This window comes from Bufo bufo, chromosome 5, assembly GCF_905171765.1.
Source record: "Bufo bufo chromosome 5, aBufBuf1.1, whole genome shotgun sequence".
Lineage (NCBI taxonomy): Eukaryota > Metazoa > Chordata > Amphibia > Anura > Bufonidae > Bufo > Bufo bufo.
In genome coordinates, this window is record NC_053393.1 from 250,225,341 (window position 1) to 250,252,846 (window position 27,506).

The following is a 27,506-nucleotide window of genomic DNA, read 5'->3' on the forward strand; positions in this document are numbered from 1 at the left end:
GCATCTGTTCGGTTCACGTTTGGGACACCGCTTTTTTAGCTGAGAAAAAAAAAATGCACTCCATGCACTTAGTAACATACTGTAGTATAAGTATAATCCTGCATCATAATCAATAAACAAGTCATATCCATAGTAATAGGCAGCACATTGTAATAGTAGTTTAGGTGGTGGGCCTGCTTAACATGCCTTTATGACCTACTCAAAAACATTATGCCCAGTTGACAGACTTTGAGGTGGCGGGGGGGACTTCATTGGACTGAAAGAAGCAGGATAGTCATTTTGACAACTGCCCCTCATCCAGGCCATTCTGACCTATTAGCAGGTGCTGGGAGTTGTGGTTACATGAGGGCACACACACTGCAATCAGGCTCCGGCTGGCCCAGACGCAGCACCTCCTTGTTCTTCTCAGTCGCCAGATTTATCACCAATTAAGCATTTGTGGTACCACCTGGGATGCCAGCTTTGACAACTTACCAGTTTGCAGGATCTACAGGCCCAGCTGTAACATCTGTGGACAAATGTGCCACAGGATACCGTACAGAACCATTCCCACCGTATCTCATCTGGTATCCAGGCTAGATTCAGCCCAACAGGGGCCTAGAGCCTCCTTTCAATTGTACAGTTTTCCCCAATTAACGTATCATTTCACTCTAATATTGTAATCACTTGCATATATCATCAGTACATTCACACACAGAAAGTTTCATTTGATTCCGACAATTCCTTCTTAATGCACTATTTTATGGTCAATGAGTGCAAATAAAGACATTTAAAAAAACACGGTGCTCTTACATCTGCATATATCTGCCATGGACTGCCTTTAAAAACGTGTGCCTCACAGAATGCTGTAAATATATTGAAAATCTCAGTTGTGCTTTTCAATACAATTGAGGCTGCCAATGAATCCTGGCCAGACTCAAGTGAAAAAACCACCATCTTGGCTTGGCATACATTTGGCCATTAAAGACTATGGGCTTGTTGGTATACAGTATATGTTGGGAGATATATTTTACCGTATATGAGGACAGATATGGTGTGAATGGGATCTGATTTCTAAACGATGATGGTTTATTTTTTAATAAAGACTATGCCCCACTCTTAATAAAGACTAAGAGTGGGGGTTTCGACTTGAAACACATCACAAGCTAGCTATAGTGTCACTGTGTGTCCGCTTTCCTATCTGGATACTTTGAAGATGAAATAAAGTTACTCCATGTGTTTCATCCGGTGGTTGGATTCTGCTTTTTCCTGCTGTTTATTTTTTGTAACACACTTAATAACTTTGAATAACGTAAAAATGACACTATTTAAGGACCCTATACATACAGCAATATAGTACTGCCACAGTGATGTTCCCAAATATAATACCCGAAAAGGCTACTATAAATCTATCAAAACAGTGGATTGTGCATTTATTTTTTGGTTAATAAAAAGTTTTCATTTCACAAGGAACCTATATTGCTAAAGAAAGACTAAAAGTATGCCCTAACTATCCCAAAAGTTAAGGTACATTGATTGCTTAAAGTGTAAGTGCCGTTTAATCATTTGAAAGAGCGCTGCTAAGGGACATTTCAGCCCAAGTTTTCTACCATAAATAAACGTTTTCCCTAAATAAAGTATATTACAAAAATGTTCCCTGTCATTGAACCTACATATTAGGGAAAAAAAATAACGGCAATTACACTTTAATAAATAAAAACAATAAAATTTTGGAAAGGACTAGATTTGTGCCCCTTACATAATAATCTGTAGCTTGCAAGATCTTTGTGTCCACTTTATTCGCTGTTGCAATATGGTTTTTAAAGTGTATTAGCTTGTTGCTGTTTCCAATTTCCATATACTATTTTTGCCACTGCAGGAAATGTTTTCCCCAATATTTGGCTATAATCTCTAAGCTCCACTCAGAATACCATATATAAAATGGAAATTGGGATATACATAATGGGACATGACTAACACCTAAGTCGTTTATATATTTCCATTGAAGCATCATCAGTACATGTGTCCTATGGTGAGTTTTTTTAGCACTGTAAAATAGTGTAATGACCAGAGTTTTTCTTTGAGCCCTTTTCCACACAAGCATATTACAGCTCCATGGATATTTACATCTATTTAGTGCCAAGAACAGAATCAGATCCTGTAAGATACAGACAAGCTTTTGAAATCTTGCATGACAACATTTTACACTGTCACCTGCTATAAAGGGTTATCCAGCCAGCACGTGATCCCCGCCTGGGATTAGAACCCGCAGCACATGCACAAGTCTAAATCTTTATGGAGAGATTCAGACTCACACATGCGCTGCAGGTTGTAATCCCAAGCTGGCATCTTGGAAATGCCAGCCGCACGGGATCACATAACCCCTTTAAATATGCGACTCCTACCTGGAGCTGTAATATCCTTGTGTGCATGGACCCTACAGGTACAAGCACACAATGCAAATTTGTATGTGGAAAATCTGCAAGAAATCTGCACCAAACCACACATAAAGCCACTTTATTTATTGTGGCGTTGGCATGTTGATGTGTTTTTTTTTTTTTATTGTGGTTTTGCTGCACATCTCACCCTACAATTAAAAAGGGTGAAATCCACACAGAAAATGCAACAACAATTGACATCCTTCAGATTTCAAAATTAACACAGCAGGTCAAGATCCACACCCAAAAAAAAAAGCTAAGTGTACATGAGATTTTTCTAATCATATTCACTTTGTTGGTACTGTACTATGCTGCATTTTTTCTGCGCAGAAACACAGTGCATAATCTGCACCATGTGCAGGAACCCTAAGTGTTGTATTTTGCGATGTTTTCATCACGTTTTCTATTTTAGTTGCATTTTTTGTATCTGTGTTCATTGTTTCAAAATGCTAGCTCTGGAGTTTAGCTGAAACTCTGTGGGAAATGCAGCACACTTTTTTTTTTTATATGCAACATGAAGTTTTAAAAAATGCAGCATGAAGCTATGGCATTTTTCCATCTTCTTTTTTAAAGTCCGAAAAAAAAAACCATCCATGCATTCAAAATGCATTGCACTCGCGCGGAAAAAACTGAACAGAACGTAATCACAGTCAAAACTGACTGAAATTGCATGCCTATTTGCACAATTTTCCCTGAATGCACCTGCATCGCATCCGGACCTCACCCGCGACGCCCGTGTGAAGGGGGCCTAACTCTTCCACTGAGTTTAATCAGCATTCACATCTGTGCTGGAGGCTCCTTTAGTCACCTCCGTCACACATTCCATAGTTTTTAACTGGTAAAAGAGTGTTGCATACAGTGCCATTTCCTATTAAAATGTTGGCTACATCTGCATACCTAAATATAAATCATCAATCAATGAGGTTCATCAGATGCCGTGATGTCTGCTGAGCAATGGCTTAAGCACTGCAGTTTGCAATGTATAACAGAAGTCAAAATGTAGATGTGAACACAGCCTATGAATAAACCTAACTTTTCAGCAAACTTTGCATATATTAGTAGTACAGGTGAATAAAAGAAACTTTGAAATATATTTTATAACAATTTTTCTCTCCCTCCTAAACTAACATTCTTTGCTAAATCCATCTTGAGAGTCTAGACAGACTGTGAGCTCACCGAAGGATCAGATTATATGCTGTCTATAGGTGTCTAAGGACAGGGCAGAGGGAGGGTAAATGAGCTGCTAGAGGGAGAAAAGGCATTTGATAAAATATATTACCAAGTTTTTTATATTCACCTGTATTGATTTATGCAAAATGTATTGACATGTTTGTAACAATTTAAGTTTATATTGCCAATTATCTTCAGTGTGTATGTGTGTGTGTGTATATATATATATATATATACATACACTGCTCAAAAAAATAAAGGGAACACTTAAACAACACAATGTAACTCCAAGTGACAATCAATTTCACATGCTGTTGTGCAAATGGGATAGACAACAGGTGGAAATTATAGGCAATTAGCAAGACACCCCCAATAAAGGATTGGTTCTGCAGGTGGTGACCACAGACCACTTCTCAGTTCCTATGCTTCCTGGCTGATGTTTTGGTCACTTTTGAATGCTCCGTGGTAGCATGAGACGGAGTCTACAACCCACACAAGTGGCTCAGGTAGTGCAGCTTATCCAGGATGGCACATCAATGCAAGCTGTGGCAAGAAGGATTGCTGTGTCTGTCAGCGTAGTGTCCAGAGCATGAAGGCGCTACCAGGAGACAGGCCAGTACATCAGGAGACGTGGAGGAGGCCGTAGGAGGGCAACAACCCAGCAGCAGGACCACTACCTCCGCCTTTGTGCAAGGAGGAACAGGAGGAGCACTGCCAGAGCCCTGCAAAATGACCTCCAGCAGGCCACAAATGTGCATGTGTCTGCTCAAACGGTCAGAAACAGACTCCATGAGGGTGATATGAGGGCCCGACGTCCACAGGTGGGGGTTGTGCTTACAGCCCAACACCGTGCAGGACGTTTGGCATTTGCCAGAGAACACCAAGATTGGCAAATTCGCCACTGGCGCCCTGTGCTCTTCACAGATGAAAGCAGGTTCACACTGAGCACATGTGACAGACGTGACAGAGTCTGGAGACGCCGTGGAGAACGTTCTGCTGCCTGCAACATCCTCCAGCATGACCGGTTTGGCATTGGGTCAGTAATGGTGTGGGGTGGCATTTCTTTGGAGGGCCGCACAGCCCTCCATGTGCTCGCCAGAGGTAGCCTGACTGCCATTAGGTACCAAGATGAGATCCTCAGACCCCTTGTGAGACCATATGCTGGTGCGGTTGGCCCTGGGTTCCTCCTAATGCAAGACAATGCTAGACCTCATGTGGCTGGAGTGTGTCAGCAGTTCCTGCAAGACGAAGGCATTGATGCTATGGACTGGCCCACCCGTTCCCCAGACCTGAATCCAATTGAGCACATCTGGGACATCATGTCTCGCTCTATCCACCAACGTCACGTTGCACCACAGACTGTCCAGGAGTTGGCAGATGCTTTAGTCCAGGTCTGGGAGGAGATCCCTCAGGAGACCGTCCGCCACCTCATCAGAAGCATGGACAGGCGTTGTAGGGAGGTCATACAGGCACGTGGAGGCCACACACACTACTGAGACTCATTTTGACTTGTTTTAAGGACATTACATCAAAGTTGGATCAGCCTGTAGTGTGTTTTTCCACTTTAATTTTGAGTGTGACTCCAAATTCAGACCTCCATGGGTTGAAAAATTTGATTTCCATTTTTTTATTTTTGTGTGATTTTGTTGTCAGCACATTCAACTATGTAAAGAACAAAGTATTTCAGAAGAATATTTAATTAACTCAGATCTAGGATGTGTTATTTTTGTGTTCCCTTTATTTTTTTGAGCAGTGTATATACAGTACAGACCAAAGGTTTGGACACACTTTCTCATTCAAAGAGTTTTCTTTATTTTCATGACTATGAAGGCATCCAAACTATGAATTAACACATGTGGAATTATATACATAACAAACAAGTGTGAAACAACTGAAAATATGTCATATTCTAGGTTCTTCAAAGTAGCCACCTTTTGCTTTGATTACTGCTTTGCACACTCTTGGCATTCTCTTGATGAGCTTCAAGAGGTAGTCACCTGAAATGGTCTTCCAACAGTCTTGAAGGAGTTCCCAGAGATGCTTAGCACTTGTTGGCCCTTTTGCCTTCACTCTGCGGTCCAGCTCACCCCAAACCATCTCGATTGGGTTCAGGTCCGGTGACTGTGGAGGCCAGGTCATCTGGCGCAGCACCCCATCACTCTCCTTCATGGTCAAATAGCCCTTACTTTCAAAGTTTTCCCAATTTTTCGGCTGACTGACTGACCTTCATTTCTTAAAGTAATGATGGCCACTCGTTTTTCTTTACTTAGCTGCTTTTTTCTTGCCATAATACTAATTCTTACAGTCTATTCAGTAGGACTATCAGCTGTGTATCCACCTGACTTCTCCTCAACGCAACTGATGGTCACAACCCCATTTATAAGGCAAGAAATCCCACTTATTAAACCTGACAGGGCACACCTGTGAAGTGAAAACCATTTTAGGGGAGTACCTCTTGAAGCTCATCAAGAGTGTGCAAAGCAGTAATCAAAGCAAAAGGTGGCTACTTTGAAGAACCTAGAATATGACATATTTTCAGTTGTTTCACACTTGTTTGTTATGTATATAATTCCACATGTGTGGATGCCATAGTTTTGATGCCTTCAGTGTGAATCTACAATTTTCATAGTCATGAAAATAAAGAAAACTCTTTGAATGAGAAGGTGTGTCCAAACTTTTGGTCTGTACTGTATATGTTATGCTTGTTTGTGAAGTTATCAATCATGGTCAAAGTTTTATCTATGTTAGTTTCTAAAATAGTGAAATATATACATAAACCCCTAGTAAACATATACCCCTAGTATACATATACCTCTAGTATACATATACCCCTATGAATAATCTGGCTCTTCAAGCTCTATACATTGTACGGGTCGTGTGTGATTATGTACAAGAATGTAGTTATAACACTCTACTGCTGGTAGTCAGAATTTTAGACACATACAAAATGGTAATAAAGCTTGTGAAAACAATAAAAGAAAAGTTTCCACCAGAAGCTATAAATAAGCCCATATTATACAATTATGTAGTATGCTACTGTCAGTTTTATAAAGAAATGCAAATATCAATAACCTAATATTTCTGGCCATTATATACTGCAATATTGTAATTTGCCTTAAATAAGTATTATGTTCTATAATTAATTCTACAATTAAGTAAAAATTTACAAGGGAACTAGTCTTATTGTTATTAACAGTTCCCATGCCTGTATGCTATTGCATAAAGAGTAACATGAATTATATACGTCAAGATTGGTGTGAAGAATAAGGACTCTTTATCCTGCTTAGGAATGCCCAAGAACTCTCTTTTAGTTCCATATATATTTATATATATAGAGTAGACGTGTACAATGGACTCTAGCTACTTACAATGGTGCAAGTTCTATGTTTCTTAATAAAACACTTTTCAAAAGATCTCCAAAAACCCGATGCTCAAAAATGCAGCACCATGTTACAGTAACAATAAAAATCTTATAAAAATGCACGCTGCCTTAATGACAAAAGTAGTTAAATTGTTTGTTGCTATGTCTCTATATGCATTCTTGGGTTCATAGAAGTTTCTTGAAAATTCTCATCTTGCAAAACATTTGTGCTTTTTGAAATGAACATAAAAATCATGGCAGAATAGAGTTCGGCTTAACCCATGTTGAAACGGTGTTCACCGCGGGTAATATGTGATGAAAACTCATATCTATCTTGGCTCTGGTAGCCACACATGTTGCATTCAAATGGATCACGGAAACCATGACAGCCCATGTGGATGGTGTACATCACGTGATCCAAGAAGAGAACTCGACAGTGCTCACACTTGTGGACTTTTATTGCCTCACCATTACTGCTGATAACTTTGAAAGCATCTTGAGAATTCTCATTGGCAGCTCTATAGACATCAAATGGCTTGTTTTCTTTGACAGACAGACCATTTCTGGTATGAGGTGCTATGTGACTGGTCAGATAAATAAGTCCTCCCCGCTCCTCATTGTTGCTTTCAGTGTCTGTGGAATCTTGACAGCTGTTACTTGGAGAAACTTCTTTCTCAGAAGAAATGGATTTAACCTGTGAAAGTAACAGCAGGTTTTCCACTGCACTTTCATGGGCTGCCTGATTGTTGTGGGATGTGACATCAGCATGTGGTTTGTGTAGGGCATACATTGTGCTAATAGCTGGAACCACTTCAGGTCCACCCGGTGGTGTCTGAACCAGTGGACGCAAGGATTCTGCTCCTAAGTATGTAATTGCATTATTGATTGCCTGATCCATTACATGTGTCTGCATGATGTCGTGCTCCTTCTCAAAATTACTGTTGGAATCATATGGTAGATCTGACAGACGTTTCTCACCTAAGGAAAACAACATTCAATTAGTTTTGTATGTACATTATATTTAGCATATTATGGTTTAAAAATGTGTCATATATTTGTCATTGTTCATATGTTTACAATGCACATTTAAAAAAGAAAGCATAAGAGTTTTATCTTTAAAAACGATAACACACAATTTTCAGTATTTACTTAAAGTGTATGTACTTGCATTACTTGGTTTAATATATGTAGTTTTATTATCAAAACAAGGTATACTCATAATTTCTGAAAAACATGTTTCACTATCATAAAAATAACTATGCAAAGTACTGGGTCTAAGGCTACATGCACACGAACGTATGGTTTGCGGTCCGCAAAAAAAACCGGATGACTTCTGTTTGTCATCCGTATTTTTAGCAGATCAGTTTTTTTTGCGGATTCATTGTAATAACGCCTATCCTTGTCCGCAAAACGGACAAGAATAGGACATGCTCTATTTTTTTTATACAATTGGTTGCAGGGGCTTCAAACGGGAAGTTTACATCCTGGGACCACAGAGGAGCAGGTGAGGCTGGGGAAAGAAGGAGTGACGATCCAGTGTTATTCTTTAAATATGCAAACTGACACCAAAACAAATTATTAAAATAGGTTCTCTATTTTGTGGCAGTCATTGTGAAATATACTATGTATAATTTTGTGTGAATAGGGGCGTGAGTGTTTTTAATTGTTCTGTTATTTATATTTTATAATTTATTTATTTTTTTTAATATATTTTGGCACATACTATGACCCTAAGAGGTCATTAAAAGACTTCTTGGGACACTGAAACATTATTTTACTTTGCACTGTAACTGGAGCATCGAAAAGACACCAAGTTACAGGGGAAAACTGCCCTTGTAGGGCCACTGTACACATGCACTGCTAATCTAGGTCTGCTAGAAACCCATCGATGTGATTACAGGGTCCAATAGAAGTGGTGGCATATCTGCTTCCTATACTCACTGCATAGCACTCATTGGGTGCTATGTATCTCATAAATGGGAAGGTAGAAGCTGTAATAAACTGCTTTTGTCTTATCCTCATAGCATGAGCTTTAACCCCCTACTGTATATGTACAGAGCTCTGGATTAAAGTCCAGCATCAAGTCCTGAATATACAGTGCTTGGTCACTATAAAATTTGGCTGTGTGGGTGGAGGAAGATATGGCTTTATGCTAACTGAGCACTAACCAGCTACAGCTTACATAGGTACATAGTTAATATGGTTGAAAAAAGACAAGTCCATCAGGTTCAACCAAGGGGTAGTAGGGGGTGCACATTTCCAAAAAGAGAGTAAGATCCAGATTTCTACACATTTTCATAAGCATTAATGTCATTTACTTTTAAGAATTCATCTAAACCCTTTTTAAAACTGTCCACTGTCCCTGCTGTGACCACGTCCTCAGGTAGACTATTCCACAGATTCACAGTTCTTACAGTAAAGATGCCTTGACGCCTCTGGAGACTGAACTTTTTCTTCTCCAGTTGGAGACAATGTCCCCTTGTCTTTTGAGGGAATTTTACATGGAACAACTTTTCAGCATATTTTTTGTTCAGTTCATTTATGTATTTGTATAGGTTAGTCATGTTCCTCCCTGGATGTCTCTTCTCAAGAATAAATCAATGTCATTCTTTTATTATTATTATTTTGATCCATGGGGAAACTAATTATCATTTTACATACATCTGCAATAAAAGAATATACTTAACACCCTTAGGTTTACATGAAAAAGTGAAATTATCTGTAGAATAATAGGCCTGAAGTTTGCAGTTGAACCACTTTTAGATCAATTAACTAAGACGGTGATATAAGGGTTTGCTTCTATCAATGTAGGTGGTGAATGCTTAAACTGATTTGATACCTGACGCATTATGGCACCATGCCCCTAGGATGACATTTCACAGCCGCAGTTTTTGTTCACTATATAATTTTCACATCTGTTTTTACCCTCGGGCATCTAGCGTTTACAAAGACAGCAAGGGGAGGACGATTGGTACACACCTCCTCGTCCAGTTGGATGTTCTGCTGTATGACTCTGCCTGGAGGGAGTGGCTTTGTGCTTATAACGAGCGGCACACGGCGGCCGCGCTACAGCCATCATAGTGCCGGTGGCTACACTAGCTGCATGCAACACATCAGTGGCATGCAGCATCTACATGATTTATTATTTTGTCCCTTTCTTTGCGCCTACTGCTGATGAATTACTGGCGTGTGCCCAGCAAGGAAACGCATTGAGTATGAAGCTGATAGGCTACTTACCGTATATAACTAATTTCCTATGTGCAGTGAGGGCTTTGTAATAGGGATGTAGCACAGGATGTTCCTGTTATAAGTAGCAAACCTTTGTTGCCTATTGATTCAAGTGTGCCAAGTTTAGGCACAGGTGATCAGAAGTGAGCATACTCAGATGTTAGGCTACACTCTAGTCGGGTGTGCCGAACATCCCGTGCCCTCAAAGCACAGCGATAACCAAAATAACTACACCAGATTTGAATAAGGTGTATGTGCAAGATTGGGGATGTATTGGGTTTTCTTAATTTTGCATCTAATATAAGCAGCCCTTAAACACAGTTTTTTTTTATCAGAGATTTAAATAAAGTTTTTTGTTTTCATTTTATTTTGGAGCTCTATCTTAGTATATAGTTAAGATGTACTTTTAGATCAACATAACAACATTCTCTGCCTGAGCTCTGGCCTTGAATAGTCTGTAAAAAAATTAGGTGAATTCACATAATATCTAATTTAAATGGAGATATTCTGCAAAAAATATCACCACAGGAGGTGATAAATTTCAGATTGTTGGGGATCTAACCATTGGGACCCCCAAAGATCGTGAGAATAAAAGGTTTCTGAGTCCCCTTTCTAAGTGGAGAGGTAGTGTGCAAGACTTTACTTTTATAGACCTGAATGGAACAGTAGACTGACATGCTCACTACTGCTCCAATCAGGGAGGCCATTTGGGAACTCCTTGGTCTAGAGGTCAATGGATGGATCCTCAGCAATCTAACATTTATCACCTATGCTGCGACAGGTAGACAAGCACAACAAAGAGGCCATTGCGCCGTGTCTTGTCCAGTCAGGTGATTGTACTTGGTATTGTAGTTAAGGACTTTCAAGTTAATGGGATGAGCAGCATATCCAAGTACAGCTGTACATATGGACCTGCTGTTGTGCCTATGTAAACAGAAGGACTACCCCAGACCTTTCCTTCTGCTGATTAACAGGGGACCTGGACGTCGGCCTCCACTGATTAAACAAATGAGAGGCCATCAATATTTACCTCCAAGAAAATCCTATTAACCTTAAAAGGATTTTCGGAGACATAAATACTGATGACTTATCCTACAGTTAGGTCCTTAGTATCTGTTTAGTATCAGTCTGTAGTAGCTGTTTAAAAATACACCGGAGCTCCCGGTAGCGCCACAGCCTTCTCCCTGCTCACCAAGCACAGCGCTGTACATAGGAGTGAATTGGGCTGAGCTGCAGCTAGGCCATGTGACCGATGAACGTGTCATCACTAGGCCTAAGGAAAGCTAAATGCGGCTGCCTTCTGAAACAGCTGATCAGCAGGGGTACTGGGTATCAGACCCCCACCATCAGTATTTAAGTCTCAGAAAACCCCTTTAAATCGATGCAAAACAGAAAAGTACTTTAGCAAGAAAAAGACTGCATTTAAACTACACAAGAATGCTTTGTGTGAATCTGCTGAATGCAGTTCTCAGTATCGCTGAATACAGTTGCGTTACACTGTGGGTAATATATTCTTTACATGTTCTAGTAAAAGAACACACAATATAGTTTTTCCAGTTTACTTTAAGACAAAACAAGAATATGACACATTTAGGTGTTTAAACGCTTTACTTTTGTGGCTTCCTAAACTGTGTTTGCTTGCTAAAGGAGCTGAACTACATATAACCAGACCAGCAAAATTAGACGAGACAGGAAACTCTTGGGTTCATGTGTGCTGGGAAATACTGGGCTGGTTATGTGGTTACCAAGGCTGAATATAAACCGCTAGCTGAGCAGAGCTATAAATGCTGGGAGGTTTTTTACGTATGTCTACGTAAAATGTTCACATATCTGCTCATGGATTTTTTTTCAAAAGCACATGCATGTGCCTTCACTGTGATCTGCTTTATGCCAGAATACATTTTTTCTAGAAATGTTTCCTTGGTGGCAATCTGATAAAAATAAAATAAAAAAATGTCTACTTTGTATTAATTAGTGTGTGTATATATATATATATATATATATATATATATATATATATACACACACTCACCTAAAGAATTATTAGGAACACCTGTTCTATTTCTCATTAATGCAATTATCTAGTCAACCAATCACATGGCAGTTGCTTCAATGCATTTAGGGGTGTGGTCCTGGTCAAGACATTCTCCTGAACTCCAAACTGAATGTCAGAATGGGAAAGAAAGGGGATTTAAGCAATTTTGAGCGTGGCATGGTTGTTGGTGCCAGACGGGCTGGTCTGAGTATTTCACAATCTGCTCAGTTACTGGGATTTTCACGCACAACCATTTCTAGGGTTTACAAAGAATGGTGTGAAAAGGGAAAAACATCCAGTATGCGGCAGTCCTGTGGGCAAAAATGCCTTGTGGATGCTAGAGGTCAGAGGAGAATGGGCCGACTGATTTAAGCTGATAGAAGAGCAACGTTGACTGAAATAACCACTCGTTACAACCGAGGTATGCAGCAAAGCATTTGTGAAGCCACAACACGCACAACCTTGAGGCGGATGGGCTACAACAGCAGAAGACCCCACTGGGTACCACTCATCTCCACTACAAATAGGAAAAAGAGGCTACAATTTGCACGAGCTCACCAAAATTGGACTGTTGAAGACTGGAAAAATGTTGCCTGGTCCGATGAGTCTCGATTTCTGTTGAGACATTCAAATGGTAGAGTCCGAATTTGGCGTAAACAGAATGAGAACATGTATCCATCCTCTGATGGCTACTTCCAGCAGGATAATGCACCATGTCACAAAGCTCGAATCATTTCAAATTGGTTTCTTGAACATGACAATGAGTTCACTGTACTAAAATGGCCCCCACAGTCACCAGATCTCAACCCAATAGAGCATCTATGGGATGTGGTGGAACGGGAGCTTCGTGCCCTGGATGTGCATCCCTCAAATCTCCATCAATTGCAAGATGCTATCCTATCAATATGGGCCAACATTTCTAAAGAATGCTATCAGCACCTTGTTGAATCAATGCCACGTAGAATTAAGGCAGTTCTGAAGGCAAAAGGGGGTCCAACACCATATTAGTATGGTGTTCCTAATAATTCTTTAGGTGAGTATATATATATATATATATATATATATATAAACTTTAGGCTAGGACTACACTGCAGTCTTGAGCATGACAGCTATGGTGCGACAAAGGATTGCAGTATAGTAAGACAGCCATAGAAATTATGAATGGGTCACAGTGAAATCCACAGTGCAACAGCAGGGTTGGATTTTTGGCGAATCTAGAGTAGTGGTTGCCCTAGCCTAAAGCATTAGTCACATATTTAAATATCCATCCTATTCTTGCACATGGAGTTTCATACAAGAGCCAAGGATGGGATTGAATCCTGTCCTGTTGGGGAAAAAAAGACTTTCATTGGCATTAGCCCTTACGTCCAGTAAAATTCAAAGTGGACAACTTATTAAGTAGTTAAGACTCTATGCACATTGCATTCCAGCCTCCTTTTTGAAGGTAGGCTGGAACACTGGGAAAGCTGGCAGCATGTATATCAAATGTATCAAAGGCCTCCATTAAAGGGGTTGTCTGGGTTCAGAGCTGAACCCGGACATACCCATATTTTCAGCCAGGCAGCCCTTCTAATGTTAGCATCAGAGCATGTCATACTCTGATGCACTCCCTTGCCCTGCGCTAGATTGCGCAGGGCAATGGCTCTTTTATTTACAATAACACACTGCCAGGAGGAGGCTTACACCCAGCAGTGTATTCGGTGACGTCATCGGCTCTGGTGGGCCGGCTTTAGCGCTGCCCTAGCTGTTTTACAGGCTAAAGCCCACCCATCAGTGCCGGTGATGTCACCGGGCTCACTGCTGGGCGGAACCCTCCGCCTGGCAACACTAAGGAGAGCCCGGTTCGTCACCAGAACTCCTGAAAATGTCTTTGCCCTGTGCGACCCAGACAACCCCTTTAACCTGAAGAAGCCAAACGATTGTCCTTTTGGCTTCTGTCTGGGGGAATGTCTCTGCATAATTTTAATTAAAGTGTATAAAAGAGCACAGCAATCTGCTTTTCTAAAGAGTAGGCCACATGCAGTATACTTTTTTTTTCCAGAGACCAGCTGAGTGATATATAACACTGTATGACAATACAGTAGCATATGTTGGAGACTTTTGACTGAGGTATATATTGGGAAATCTTCCCGACATACACTGCCAATGAGACGCTCAGAAGTTAGAGGAAGTGAAAGACCAGAAGTTGGTGTGAGCAGTGTTTGGGAGAACTGGTCACAGAATATCCCTAGGAGTTGTCTCATAGAAGTCTGTTTTATCTACATTTATCTGAACATTGTTGAGCGTTGCAGTATAATATTATTTAGATTTATGTTTACTATGTGCACAATGCCTAACAACTGCTATTAGGTTAGGATATGCACATTAAGGCTACTTTCACTCTAGTGTTTTTGCTGGATCTGGCAGGGTTCAGCAAAAACGCTTCAGTTACTGATAATACAACCATCTGCATCCGTTATGAATGGATCCGGTTGTATTATCTTTAACTTTTTTTTTAACATTACCAAAACAGATCCGTCATGTACTCCATTGAAAGTCAATGGAGGACGGATCTGTTTTCTATTGTGGCTGAATGTGCCATAGACTTGCATTCGGGGTCATGACGGATCAGTTTTTCAGTTTTTCCCAGGACAGAAAGCAAAATACAACATGTTGCGGTTTGCTTTCCGATCTGGGAATGCAACTAAACGGAACGGAATGCATTTTGGAGCATTCTGTTCTGTTCAGTTTTGTCCCCATTGACAATGAATGGGGACAAAACTGAAGTGTTTTTTTCCGGTATTGAGCCCCTAGGACGGAACTCAATACCGGAAAACTTTAACGCTAGTGTGAAAGTACCCTAAGCCAGATTAATCAATGTGTTGCAAGCTAAAAATCTGCCATGCATCGCAAGCATTTTTCAAAGTTTTTTTTTGTTGCCAGAGTTTTTGGAGGAAAAAACACCAAAATGAACTTCAACTCTGCATTCGCCTCTTCTAAACAGGAATACTTCGCTACTCTTATATCGTCTCTTTTCCGCAAACCTAAACAATTGTTTAATACCTTTAACCACTTCCCAACCACCCATAGACTATAAACGTTTTGGGGTGGTAGGAATTATCTCTGAATGGACGTTTAAGAAGGTCTTTTCAGAGATCGGAGCTGCATGCTAATCGAGCAGCTGCTGTGCTGCGGGCCCACTGTCAGTGACAGCAGGGCACCCCATAGAGAAGGCAGGGACCATTCCTGTGTGTCTCTTCCTTCTAGGTCGCTGTATACACAGCACTGAATGAGCGCTGTGTATACAGCATAGAAGCACTATGCAGCATGTCATGTGACCGCCGGGGCCAAGGGAGTGCAGGAGCTGTCAGGTCTTCCTGAGAGCTCGATCAGCCCTGCAGTGAGGCTGTACAGCATAGTATACTGCTGTACAGCCTCTCTGGGGAGTGTATTCCCCATGTAATTGGGGCTACTATGTCAGCCCCAGTTACAGGAGAAATCAATATTAACAAAAAAAAAAAGTCGTGTTAAATGTCCCCCAAAGGTCTTGTACGACCTTATGGAGGACACAAAGGGTAAAATAAAAAATAAAAGTGTTTTATAAAAATAAAAAAATAAAAGTTTCACATGTATGAAAATAGACATATTTACAGTAGTATCACCGTGTCCGTAATGACCTGCTCTATAAAAATATCACATAATATACACAGGTGAATGCCGTAAACAAAATACAAACATTACATCAAAACAGCTTTTTTTGTGACCTCACCTCCCAAAAAACATAATATCAAGCTTTTAAAAAGTTGTATGTACCCCAAAATGGTACCAATGAAAAAGTCACCTGATCCCGCAAAAAATTAGCCCTAGCACAAGACCATAGCAAGGAAAATGTTAAAAAAATATCGCTCTAAGAAAATGGCAACACATAAACATGATTTTTTTTTCTAAAACTGCTTTTATTTTAACGCTGGTATCAACGTGTCAGTAACAACCGGATCTATAAAAATATCACTCCATCAAGTGAACAGCGTAAAAAAAAAAATACACCAAACAGCTTTTCTTGGGACCTCACCTCCCAAAAAATAAGATATAAAGTGATCAGAAAGACAAATGTACCCCAATATGGTGCCAAGAAAAACTACACCTTGTCCTGCAAAAAATGAATCCCCACACACCTCAGTCAACAACAAAAAAAGGTAATCACTCTTAAAAACCATTTCAGCAAATTCTATGTTGTAAAATCCAGATGCTGGTCCTTCCCTTCTGAGCCCTGGTGTATCCCCAAACAGCAGTTTACGACTGCAATTGGGGTGTTACTGTATTCAGGAGAAAATAGGTAGCAAATTGTGGGGGGATATTCTCCTTTTATCCTGTGTGAAAAAGAAAGTTTGGGCTTAAAGCACCTCCCGGCATATATACACAGACTCTTTTGGGTACGGGGGTGTTGGACACATAGGGGCGCCCTGCCCGTTCTACTCCATCTTCCAGCACCCCCTGTGCCCCTAAAAAATGATCTCCACATTACTCTTCTGAAACGAAGGGAGGGAGTTATAGAACCACTCCTCTCACGTTTCTGTTGCCAGCGTTAGACTTTTTTTATTTTGGAAATCAGCCCAGTCCCTCTGGAACTTTCTAGCTTTCAAATCTTGTATGTTTTTCTCCCAAACACTGAGATCCTCTTCCAGTTTCTTGTCAAAGCCTTCAAGCTCCTCTTTAGTAAGAAGCTCCTGCAATTTATCTCTCACACCATCTACATCTTTCTTGATCTGCTCCAGTGACTTACGGTCGACCCAATCAAGAGCTCGATCAGGGTTGTGGAACACTTATTCAGTAAATCTTCCCATCTGGAAATAAAAGTGGCATCTGCCGTTTCCAAAGTGGGGAAAACCTGGACCCTGAGTCCCCTGGGGATGATGTTTCTTTTTAGATAATTCTCAAGGGCCACTTTATTCCACCAGATCTTGGTGCGTTTTTTAAGCAGATCCCTAATTTTAAGTTTCAGGTCCTTCACATTGCTTGTCTCCGAATCTACCAGGGTGTTTTCACCAAAAATTGTTCCAAGTTTGGACATCCACGCCACATCGCGCTTCTTATAGTCCATAAATCCTAATGATTTTGCTACAAAACAGCTGTGGTCACTTGCAGCCCTGTCACGAGGGTGTCTAGAACCACGCCTGACTCCGTTATATCCGGGGTCAGGAAGTCGCAGCGGTTGGCTGCACGCTCTATGTAGATAGGGCTGTTTCCTTGTGGTAGCTTTCTGGGTTTGCTTTGCAAACCCTTTTGGCTCACTCAGGGATCCGTAGCTCTTTCTCCTCAGCTGTTCCTTGTCCAGCACTCCCAACCTCCTTATATTCCCCTCTCACACTCCTCTGGTTGCCAGATATAGAGCTTCCTGCCTGGACATCTATTCTGACCCTCTGGAGCTGTGTTGCTGCGTTCTCTGGTTGTTGGTCCAGAACGCTACCCTCCGGATCCCTGTTACACCTTTATGGTCTGCTGTGGTCGCCCACCTGGGTGTATGTGTTTGTCTGTATTGTCTGTCCCTGGTGTTTCCCTCTTAGTGTGAGTGGTGCGGACTAGCGATCCCACCGGCCCGTTCACTATCTAGGGCTCATTTTAGGGAAAGCCAGGGTTTAGGCACGTGATCGCCGCACGGGTGAGGAACCCGTCTAGGGATGTCAGGGCAGTCAGGTGCCAGCCGCAAGGTGAGTCAGGGGTCACCACCTTTCCCTCTCCCTTGGGCAGGGCTTTCCCTTTTCCCTCCCTGTGCGTGTCGCCGGTCATTACAAGCCCCTTTTTATACACACTTACAGTACAGACCAAAAGTTTGGACACACCTTCTCATTCAAAGAGTTTTCTTTATTTTCATGACTATGAAAATTGTAGATTCACACTGAAGGCATCAAAACTATGAATTAACACATGTGGAATTATATACATAACAAACAAGTGTGAAACAACTGAAAATATGTCATATTCTAGGTTCTTCAAAGTAGCCACCTTTTGCTTTGATTACTGCTTTGCACACTCTTGGCATTCTCTTGATGAGCTTCAAGAGGTAGTCCCCTGAAATGGTTTTCACTTCACAGGTGTGCCCTGTCAGGTTTAATAAGTGGGATTTCTTGCCTTATAAATGGGGTTGGGACCATCAGTTGCGTTGAGGAGAAGTCAGGTGGATACACAGCTGATAGTCCTACTGAATAGACTGTTAGAATTGGTATTATGGCAAGAAAAAAGCAGCTAAGTAATAAAAAACGAGTGGCCATCATTACTTTAAGAAATGAAGGTCAGTCAGTCAGCCGAAAAATTGGGAAAACTTTGAAAGTAAGGGCTATTTGACAATGAAGGAGAGTGATGGGGTGCTGCGCCAGATGACCTGGCCTCCACAGTCACCGGACCTGAACCCAAATGAGATGGTTTGGGGTGAGCTGGACCGCAGAGTGAAGGCAAAAGGGCCAACAAGTGCTAAGCATTTCTGGGAACTCCTTCAAGACTGTTGGAAGTCCATTTCAAGGGACTACCTCTTGAAGCTCATCAAAAGAATGCCAAGAGTGTGCAAAGCAGTAATCAAAGCAAAAGGTGGCTACTTTGAAGAACCTAGAATATGACATTTTCAGTTGTTTCACACTTGTTTGTTATGTATATAATTCCACATGTGTTAATTCATAGTTTTGATGCCTTCATAGTCATGAAAATAAAGAAAACTCTTTGAATGAGAAGGTGTGTCCAAACTTTTGGTCTGTACTGTATATGCGGACCCTTTGACCTACTTTGTGTCATTTTTTGACTGGACACGGTTCCGGCCTGATATTGGCCCCCATTCATCGTGAGGATATTTCAGTTGTACCATCAACTATTATCTTTTTGCACAGTGATAGTTTCACGTAATCACACTGTGCATTGTGGGAGCGATTTATACATGTTTTACCCAGGGATATTTACATCATTATTATATTCAGCTTAGTACCTGTGCGATTCCCTCTATCAGGGGTATCAGGAGTGAGGAGATCCATATATATTGTTTTCAACTTGTACAAAATTTTTTTGTATTAATAAAGATTTATTATATATTGCATGAGAATATTTTGCTATCATTTATGGGGGCTATTGGGTTGGTTCGGGTAGGCATTGCATATTGTATGTCTAGGCCCCTCTGTTATTTATATTGATATATCTGAGGTACATGTCGGTTCTAGTGTGCCACTGCAGCGCCTGTGAAAAGGCCCTGTGAAAAGTGAAAAAAAAGTAAGAAAAACAAACCTGATCTGCCCCCATTCATTAATAAACACATTGGTGACCAGTTGCCATTTCACTCCACTGGTCATCCACCCAGAGATTTATGACAGACCCAGTACGCCATTTCCCACCTCTAGATTTGCCACTGCCCTGTGGCAATTTCGCCCCAATGGGGTCACCCTAAGTCTCATTGGGATCTGTGTTTAGTAATCAGGGATCACAGACCCACTAAAATATTGCCTGACGCCACCATTCCAGTTTCCCACATCTAGATAGCCCACTGCTCAGTAGCCATTTCATCCCACTGGTCACCTACCCAGAGATCACCCTAAGCCTCACTGGGATCTGTGATTTGTGACCATACGCCACTGCTTGGATGAATACAAAATATGCTCTGACACGGACACTGCCAGTAAATGTGAAGCACAGTTTAAGCTTTCATCCAAGCCAAGAGACTTTGACTCGCCCCCCCTATCACCCGTCATTGCTGTAGAGGTCCTGCTCTGCCCAAACTGAAATGGCTAGATGTAGACAATTATAGCCCCTAATGCCAGATTGCCAGATTTCACTTCCTCGCAGACCTTAAATTTGATGCCACAGGATTTGAGGCCATCATTTTTATTTTCCTTTTTGTTACTGATCCCCTAATAAATTTAATGATGGAGCAGACCAACATTTCTAAGCTTTAGCATTGTAAAAAAAAGCCAAGTATTGGTCCTCAAATATATTGTATAGCAGACTACTGCACACTTACAAGCAAAGCACGTTTTCAGTCTATACTCAAATTCCTCTATTTCTCTACCCACCTCCAGAAGATCCAGTTTTCATGAACTATGAAATAAGACCATTAATTGATCATTATTATAGTATCATTTCTCATTTTTATATGCCCAAGCAAAATATTGTGGTAATAAACAAATGTAAAGCACTGACCATGTGCCATGAAATCTATGTAAAAGTGTTTTAAAGTCATTACCACATTAACACGTCACCTTAAATTCAAATAATGGGGTTCTGTCATTTGGCCCAAACTGGCTTCTGCTGGAAGGGGTTAAAAATGTGTCTATCTTATTAAAGTGTCATATTAAAGCAAGAACATCTTTTTGAGCAGTGTTTTCACCTGGCACTCTTATTCTCCTGTTTGTGCTCTCCTATAAGGTGGAAGTTGATCAGATCACCTTAATGTACACAAGAGCAAGAGAGAAATTACAATTTATACCGTGATTTTTTTTTTTTTTTTTAGCAAAGGCATTTCTGACAGTAGCTGAAACTGTTTTAGTGGCAAAAGGAAGGTCAAAGAATTAGGTATTTGGAAGAAATTAGAATTTATTAGTAATCTCATAATTCTAGTGAATTCATGTAAATTATTCTAATCTACAGATTCAACTAGTTGCTCGCTAAGTTGACCCTTTCCAAACAATAAATCAGTTTCCATCTGTGATTTTGCCTGCCACCAATATAGAAATTTAGTTAATTGTCATTTGCCTTTGTTTAAAATTAAACCATATTAACCTAATTTTTTACCATTTCCTTGAATCATCTACAAGGATTAGTGTTTGTTCATTAGATGTACCTGATATAATCTGATATAATCAGTTTGTGGTACTATATACTCATAGTAGTGATATGCTAATGGTTAAAGAGAAGTTGTAGAGACAGTGAGCAAAGTTCTTGATCTTGATTTTATTATGTTGGTGATCTTATATGGGGAAATTCCTTCTGATTCGTTTTCATTTAAGGCTACTTTAAAGCCCCCAGAAGAGGAACAGCCTGTTGGGGTTCATTGTACCTGGCATAGTCAGATATGGCCGTCCGTCACCGCATCCTCATTGACTACAATAGGATTTAGCCACTTTCCGACATAAATACCTGCCAGGTTTAAAAACTCGGATGTAAAAGTAGCCTAAACTAACAAATCCAATCATTAGGTGTGTGGTTTAGCTATAACATGAAGGCAGATTAGGGCTACAAACTCTTACCAACAAATTTCTGAGGCATACAGCTCTTACGTTTGGCAACATTACTTGCAAGTCTGTCCAAAACAAGGGATCTTTCAGACCCAAGCTTAGATAGGTCTTCTGCCATTTCAGTGTGACCGGTCTCTTCTTTTATTGCTAAAATTAAAGGAAATAAAGGTTGTCAAAATGCAGCTCACAGAAAAACACAAGTCAGTGACGTGTGAATTATTTTAAGAGCTGCAAATAATAGTTGGATATGGGTAATATCTATCACTAAGATACATAATCAGCAAGGATAGGCAGTAAGTATAAGGTTGCAACTAGGATCAGTCATTTTCCAAAAATACTGGAAAACATGACTGGACTAGACTTTACTGTGTGTTTTAGCAATAGACATTAAAGGGCTTGTCCAAGATTTTGATACTGATCCTATCTTCAGGATAGGTCATCAGTATTTGATTGGTTGAGGTCTGACACTCAGTACCACCACCAATCAGCTGTTTGAGGAGGCTGCGGCGTACTGGTGAGTGCTGTGGCCACCTCTCAGCTTACCAAGCACGGCGCAGTACATTGTATAGTCGGTATGCTTTGTATTTCAGCTCAGGACTATTCACTTGAATGGGACTGATTTGTACTTAGGCCATGTGACTTCACTGGCATGGGAAGATGCCACAGCCTCTTCAAACAGCTGAACGATGGTGGTGCTGGGAGTTGGACCACACCAGTCAGATACTGGTTACCTATCCTGAGGATAGGCTATCAATATCAAAATTTCTGACAACTTCCTTAAAGGGAATCTGTCAACAGGAAATTCACAGTTAAACCAGGCACATGGGGAGATTTATCAATGCTTTAATTGTGACTTTTTGAGCTTCTCACCACTTTTCTAAAGTAGCAAGAAAAGGGTGGGGCTTAGCTGAAGGCGTTAGTGCCGCAGCAGCTTGCGGGAATTACGGGCGTAAATTATAGCTCAAACCTATGACAACTTTAGTTTCTAGCACATGAAGGGAAACACATGTGCCTAATTTATTAGGTGGCACCTGCCTCTTAATAAATGTAGGTGCATGTCACTCCGGTTCACAGGAAATGTCCATCTCGATAAATCTCCCCAATGTCTTATAGGGCTAGCTCAGCTGAATGTTATGATACCTTCCACTTAGTGATCTGTTGCTGCAGTCTGTGGAAATTGTGCATTTAATCCATATTCAAATTAGCAGTTCAGTGCACAGAAGGCGAGCCCAAGTCACTCTGAGCACTCTTGCACCTCCACAGGGCCAGGCGGGATGACTATACTGTCAATCAAGATGGAGAGAGAGGGAGGAAGCAGAGGGAACAAGGATGCACAGACTGGCTCGAGCTCATCCTTGGTGCACTTAAAGGGATCGTCCCACAAAAATATTCTACAGTTTCCAAACCAGCACCTGGATCTGAATACTTTTGTAATTGCATGTAATAAAAAATGTTTTATAGCTACTGAGTTATTTAGTGAAATCTATCTGTATAGCGCCACCTGCTGTTTGCTCTTTTTCTAATTTCTCTCTCTTGCTCACTGAGACGGAAGCACATGCTCAGATCCATCCTTCCAACTATGAGAAAGGACACTATCCCTACCCATGACAACTTGAAATAATTATAGCATAACAACTGGAGCAATGAATGGGGAGATCTCTGGACCCATGTGAGGTACTGGCCCGGTTCTAGCTTTGTTAGAACGATGTTGTCATGTACTATATCATATATATGATTTTCATTTATACATTAATAATGGGATAACCCCCTTAACTACTCCTTTGCATATGGATTAAAAGTACCGTATTTTTCACCCCAAAAAGTGGGGGGAAAATGCCCCTGCCTCTTATGGGGTGAATAATAATGAGTGCTACCATTATGGAAGCGCTCATTAGTACCGGCCGACTAGGAGGCGGTGAAGGCTTCGTACTCATCGCTTCCTGGTCCTCGGCTGTGCTGTGTGACCTCACACTGTGCACATCAGATCACAGCCGGCGGCAGGAAGGCAATGGGGGCTACTGGGGGGTGATATGAGGCAATGGGGGCTGCTAGGGGCCAATATGAGAGGCAATGGGTGCTACTGAGGGCTGAAATGAGGGCTACTTGAGGCTAATATAAGAGTAATTGGGGCTACTGAGGGCTGATGTGAGGCAATGGGGACTACTGGGGGCTAATATGAGAGGCAATGGCGCTGCTGGGAGTTAATATGAGAGGAAATGGGGCTGCTGGGGGTTGATATGAGGCAATGGGGGCTGATATGAGACTGCTGGGGGCTGATGAGAGGCATGGGGTCCTTATCTGAGGTCTGATTGGAGGTCATTCACATTGGGGTCTGAGCTGAGGTCTGATCTGAGGTTGTGTTGGGGTCTTATTAACGCTGGGGTCTGATTAACACTGGGGGTTTGATTGGGGCTGTTAGCTGTGGTCTGATTAACATTGAGGGTCTGACTGGTGGTCTTATTGTCCTCCTCTAAAACCTAGGTGCGTCTTATGGGCCGGTGTGTCTTATAGGGCGAAAGATACAGTACTTTTTCTCCAGAATGCAGCAATGGTTTGCTAAAGTGAAAGGTACTATTACATTCAGCTGAGTTAGTCCTACAAGGCATTGTTCTAGGTTTAACAATAGATTTGTCTGAAAACAGATTCCCATTAAACACACACAGTAGATACACGGATTGGGTGTGGTGGATGAGCCTTGCTGCAGTACTGGTGATGTAGGGATCTTAATTTAGTATTTCAGAGAGAGATGTGTGGCACTCGCCTGTACTATATTGCTGACTGGATTCTTTGCTATATGTTTGTACTATAGATGTGAGCTCACCCTCCTTGTCTTTTATCTGTATCTAATGTGGCTTTAATATATTTTAACATGCATTTTCAATAAAGATGGTAGTTTAATAACAGAAGTTTGGGTCTGGTACCCTTTTATGGTTTGGTACGATCTGACCTTCTATTTCAAATAGAGGCCTATTTCTCTGTTTATTCTCTATGCAAATTGTTGAGTAAGTTCATTGACACAGACACTGAAACTAGTTAACTAAATTCTAGACATATAACGCTCCCTAAAACTTCAAGACATACATCTGCACTCTCCCGCCAAGTTTCAGTGGTATTCAGGTCTACTTAGAGGCTGGAAAAGAAACTGTTTTACGTGATCACACTCTCTTGAATCCATCCTGAGGAAGTTGAACTTGCTGTATTTCCTTGAATATATTAGTCTTTGCAGCTACTTGCAGAAGCTAGCTAAAACTAGCCTACAAATGGCTATACCTACTAAAGGTAAATGTGCCGTATGCTCGTGTTAAACTTATGTATGTGTGGCAGACCATTGTTGACACATAATGTACACTATACATGATCAATCATAACTGAAATGTATGCATTGTGTGCAGGCATCAAAGTTAAGATTTGAAAATGAAACAAAGCAGGCAGAGGAGAAGCAACAATAACATTTCATGTTTTAGTTGCTGTTTTGTCACAATGTTCATTTAAAGGGGTTAGTGCCCCATTCATTGCTCCAATTACTCTGCTACACTTATTTAAAGTTGGCATGTCAGGAGGTGTGCACTTTCTAAGGGGGTGTGTTCTTTCTGCTGCGGCCCTCTCCTTGTAATGGTCACAGATTTTAACAGTAGGACAGTAATTAGGATAATGGAATCAACACCTTTGACCCCATGCTAAGTATAATGACCTCTGACCCCATGCTGGGTATAATTACCAGATGTTGATTCAGTTACATATTTATTCCCAGAGAATTCTTGTACAGTCACTCAGAATTGAGAAAGCTCGTTGGAAGAACGAGTGAAACGTTTTCAAGAAATCTACAGTAAGTCCAGTTGCCTTGATTTATTCTTTACAGATATACCATGACCTGGATAAATGAGAACCTTCACAGACAACAGTAGATATGGCTGAAGGATGGAAGGATGGCTGAAGGATGGAACTGAGCATGAGTTGGTGGGCATGCACATTGCTATACATACAGATTAATCACTAGGGGGCGTATTTATTATGAAGTAAAGAGAGAAACTCAAAACTGAAGCCTTTGTAACAGAAGATTATCAGTATAAAAGTAACCATATTTTTCATGCTGAATTATATAAATAGAACATTTACTGATAGCACAACCTCTTTAAAGAGTCTTACACAAAGAATTAAAGGGAACCTGTCACGTTGAACATGGTGTCTGAGTTGCAGACAGCACATTATAGACCAAGAGGAGCTGAGCAGATTGATGTCTAATTTTGTAGGAAAAGATTCAGTATAACTTCCTGTTCATTCTGGAGTCAAGGAGGCGGTCCTATCAGTGATTGACAGCTATCTCTGTATACATAGTTATAGAGGGAAGGCTGTCAGTCACTGATAGGAACTCCTCCTTGACTTAAAAGCCCAGAATGAGTAGGAATTAAAATGAAGGAAATACAATGTATACTCAATTCTTTCCCACAAAAATATATATCAATCTGCTCATCTTCTTGTATTCTGTAACATGCTGCTTGCAGATTGCATTGTATTTTCAAGGTGACAGGTTACCTTTAAATAGCATACAGGCAACTACGTAGTAAAGAACTAGTAGGTGAACTACATATATAATATATTATATTATAATTTGAAGGCATATTAGTTTTTGCACAAGCATCACTGATTACCAAACTTGCTGTTTTAACAGCGTACAATAATATGTAAAATGGACTCATCAGACTATGCTGCCCTTAAAGTGACTGACTGACTCACTATGCCAAATGTTAAAAAAAAATTGTGCCTTTTTGACTATGAGGAGAGCGAACCTGTGTCCATATGACAGCATAGTATGATGACAGATCGTCTATCGACAAAAACTGTCCAAACCCTGGCGATACACAGGAGCACATGTATTAAGGCCTCTGTTCTGTCTGGCTGTACAAGTAATACAACAGAAAAAAACTCTGCCTGCTCAATATAATGCAACTAACTACAGATATCCAACAGTATCTGTATGCACAAAAAATAGTAGTGTGCCTAATGGCAAATTACCGTTCACAGCATTTTTGCCACACAGCTTGAACAGGTGAAATCATTTGTTTGAACTATACAAGCCACATAGACCACATTAGTAGCTTCATCATCATAAATGCTGCAGGATTCTGGGTAACATTCAGTCTGGGCAGCTGCATCAAAATAAACCTTATGCCCACTGTTAAGCATTTCTATAACAATCCACTATGTAGGTGAATGGTCACCAATGGTTGGAGATTTACCCTGACATTTAATGAGGATAAAACCATTCTGGGTGGATCATCCTTAGTAGTCCCTCCTAAGGGCACATTCACACGACCGTGCCGTGTTTTGCGGTCCACAAATTGGGGATCCGCAACACAAGGATGCCGCCCATGTGTGTTCCGCAATTGGTGGAACGGAATGGGCAGACCATTATAAAAAAAAGCCTATTGTTGTTCGCAAAATGGACATGAATAGGACATGTTCTATTTTTTTTTGTGGGGCCACAGAACGGAGCAACGGATGCGGACAGCACACAAAGTTCTGTTCACATCTTTTGCGGCCCCATTGAAGTGAATGGGTCTGCATCTGAGCAGCAAAAAATGAGACCAGGATGCGGAACCAAACCACGTTCGTGTGCATGAGCCCTGGGCATACCATATGTGCAATTGCACATGGTTCACGGTTGCTTTCCCAATGTTTATTATTTTCCCCGTATGAACTGAACACATTCATAGCTATGAGAAAGACCTAAGGAGAAAGCTCTATGATCAGCTATAAAGAGGAAGGGGCCCATACAGTGTACTGTATGAGGGTCTCATCTCAATTCACCCCTCACAGAAGGGCACTAACAAAATGATAAAAACAATATCACAAATCCGACACTCAGGGACTGTACATAAAGAAAATCTCTATTGGACTTTAGACAGAGTTGCTTGGGGTGCATTAGAATAATATAGTGTGTTTCCCTAAACATTGCAATATTTAGCCTTAGGGGTTGTCTGGCAAAAAAAAAAAAGTGGCAGACAGGAACATGAAAAAAACAAAAAACAAACTTCACTCACCTTTTGACATTCTCTTTCCTATTCATGTGACTGCTGCAGTCAATCACTGGCCTCAGCGGTCACGTAAGC

The 27,506-nt window shown here is 40.9% G+C and overlaps 1 protein-coding gene across 8 annotated transcripts in view; it reads right to left on the reverse strand.

The window, feature by feature from the left end:
* Positions 1-3,023: 3,023 nt before the first annotated feature.
* IKZF1 (IKAROS family zinc finger 1) overlaps positions 3,024-27,506 on the reverse strand; it is a 155,405-nt gene continuing 130,922 nt past the window's right edge. For 5 of the 8 annotated variants that reach the window (XM_040431837.1, XM_040431836.1, XM_040431833.1 and 2 more), the window contains 3 exons: positions 21,409-21,543; positions 6,276-7,926; positions 3,024-3,829 (listed from right to left, as the gene is read on the reverse strand). In XM_040431837.1, the coding sequence (XP_040287771.1) occupies positions 7,223-7,926; positions 21,409-21,543 (839 nt within the window). In that variant the 3' untranslated portion in view covers positions 3,024-3,829; positions 6,276-7,222. The remainder of the gene's footprint in view (positions 3,830-6,275; positions 7,927-21,408; positions 21,544-27,506) is intronic. The other 3 variants (XM_040431838.1, XM_040431832.1, XM_040431835.1) reach the window with 2 other exon arrangements.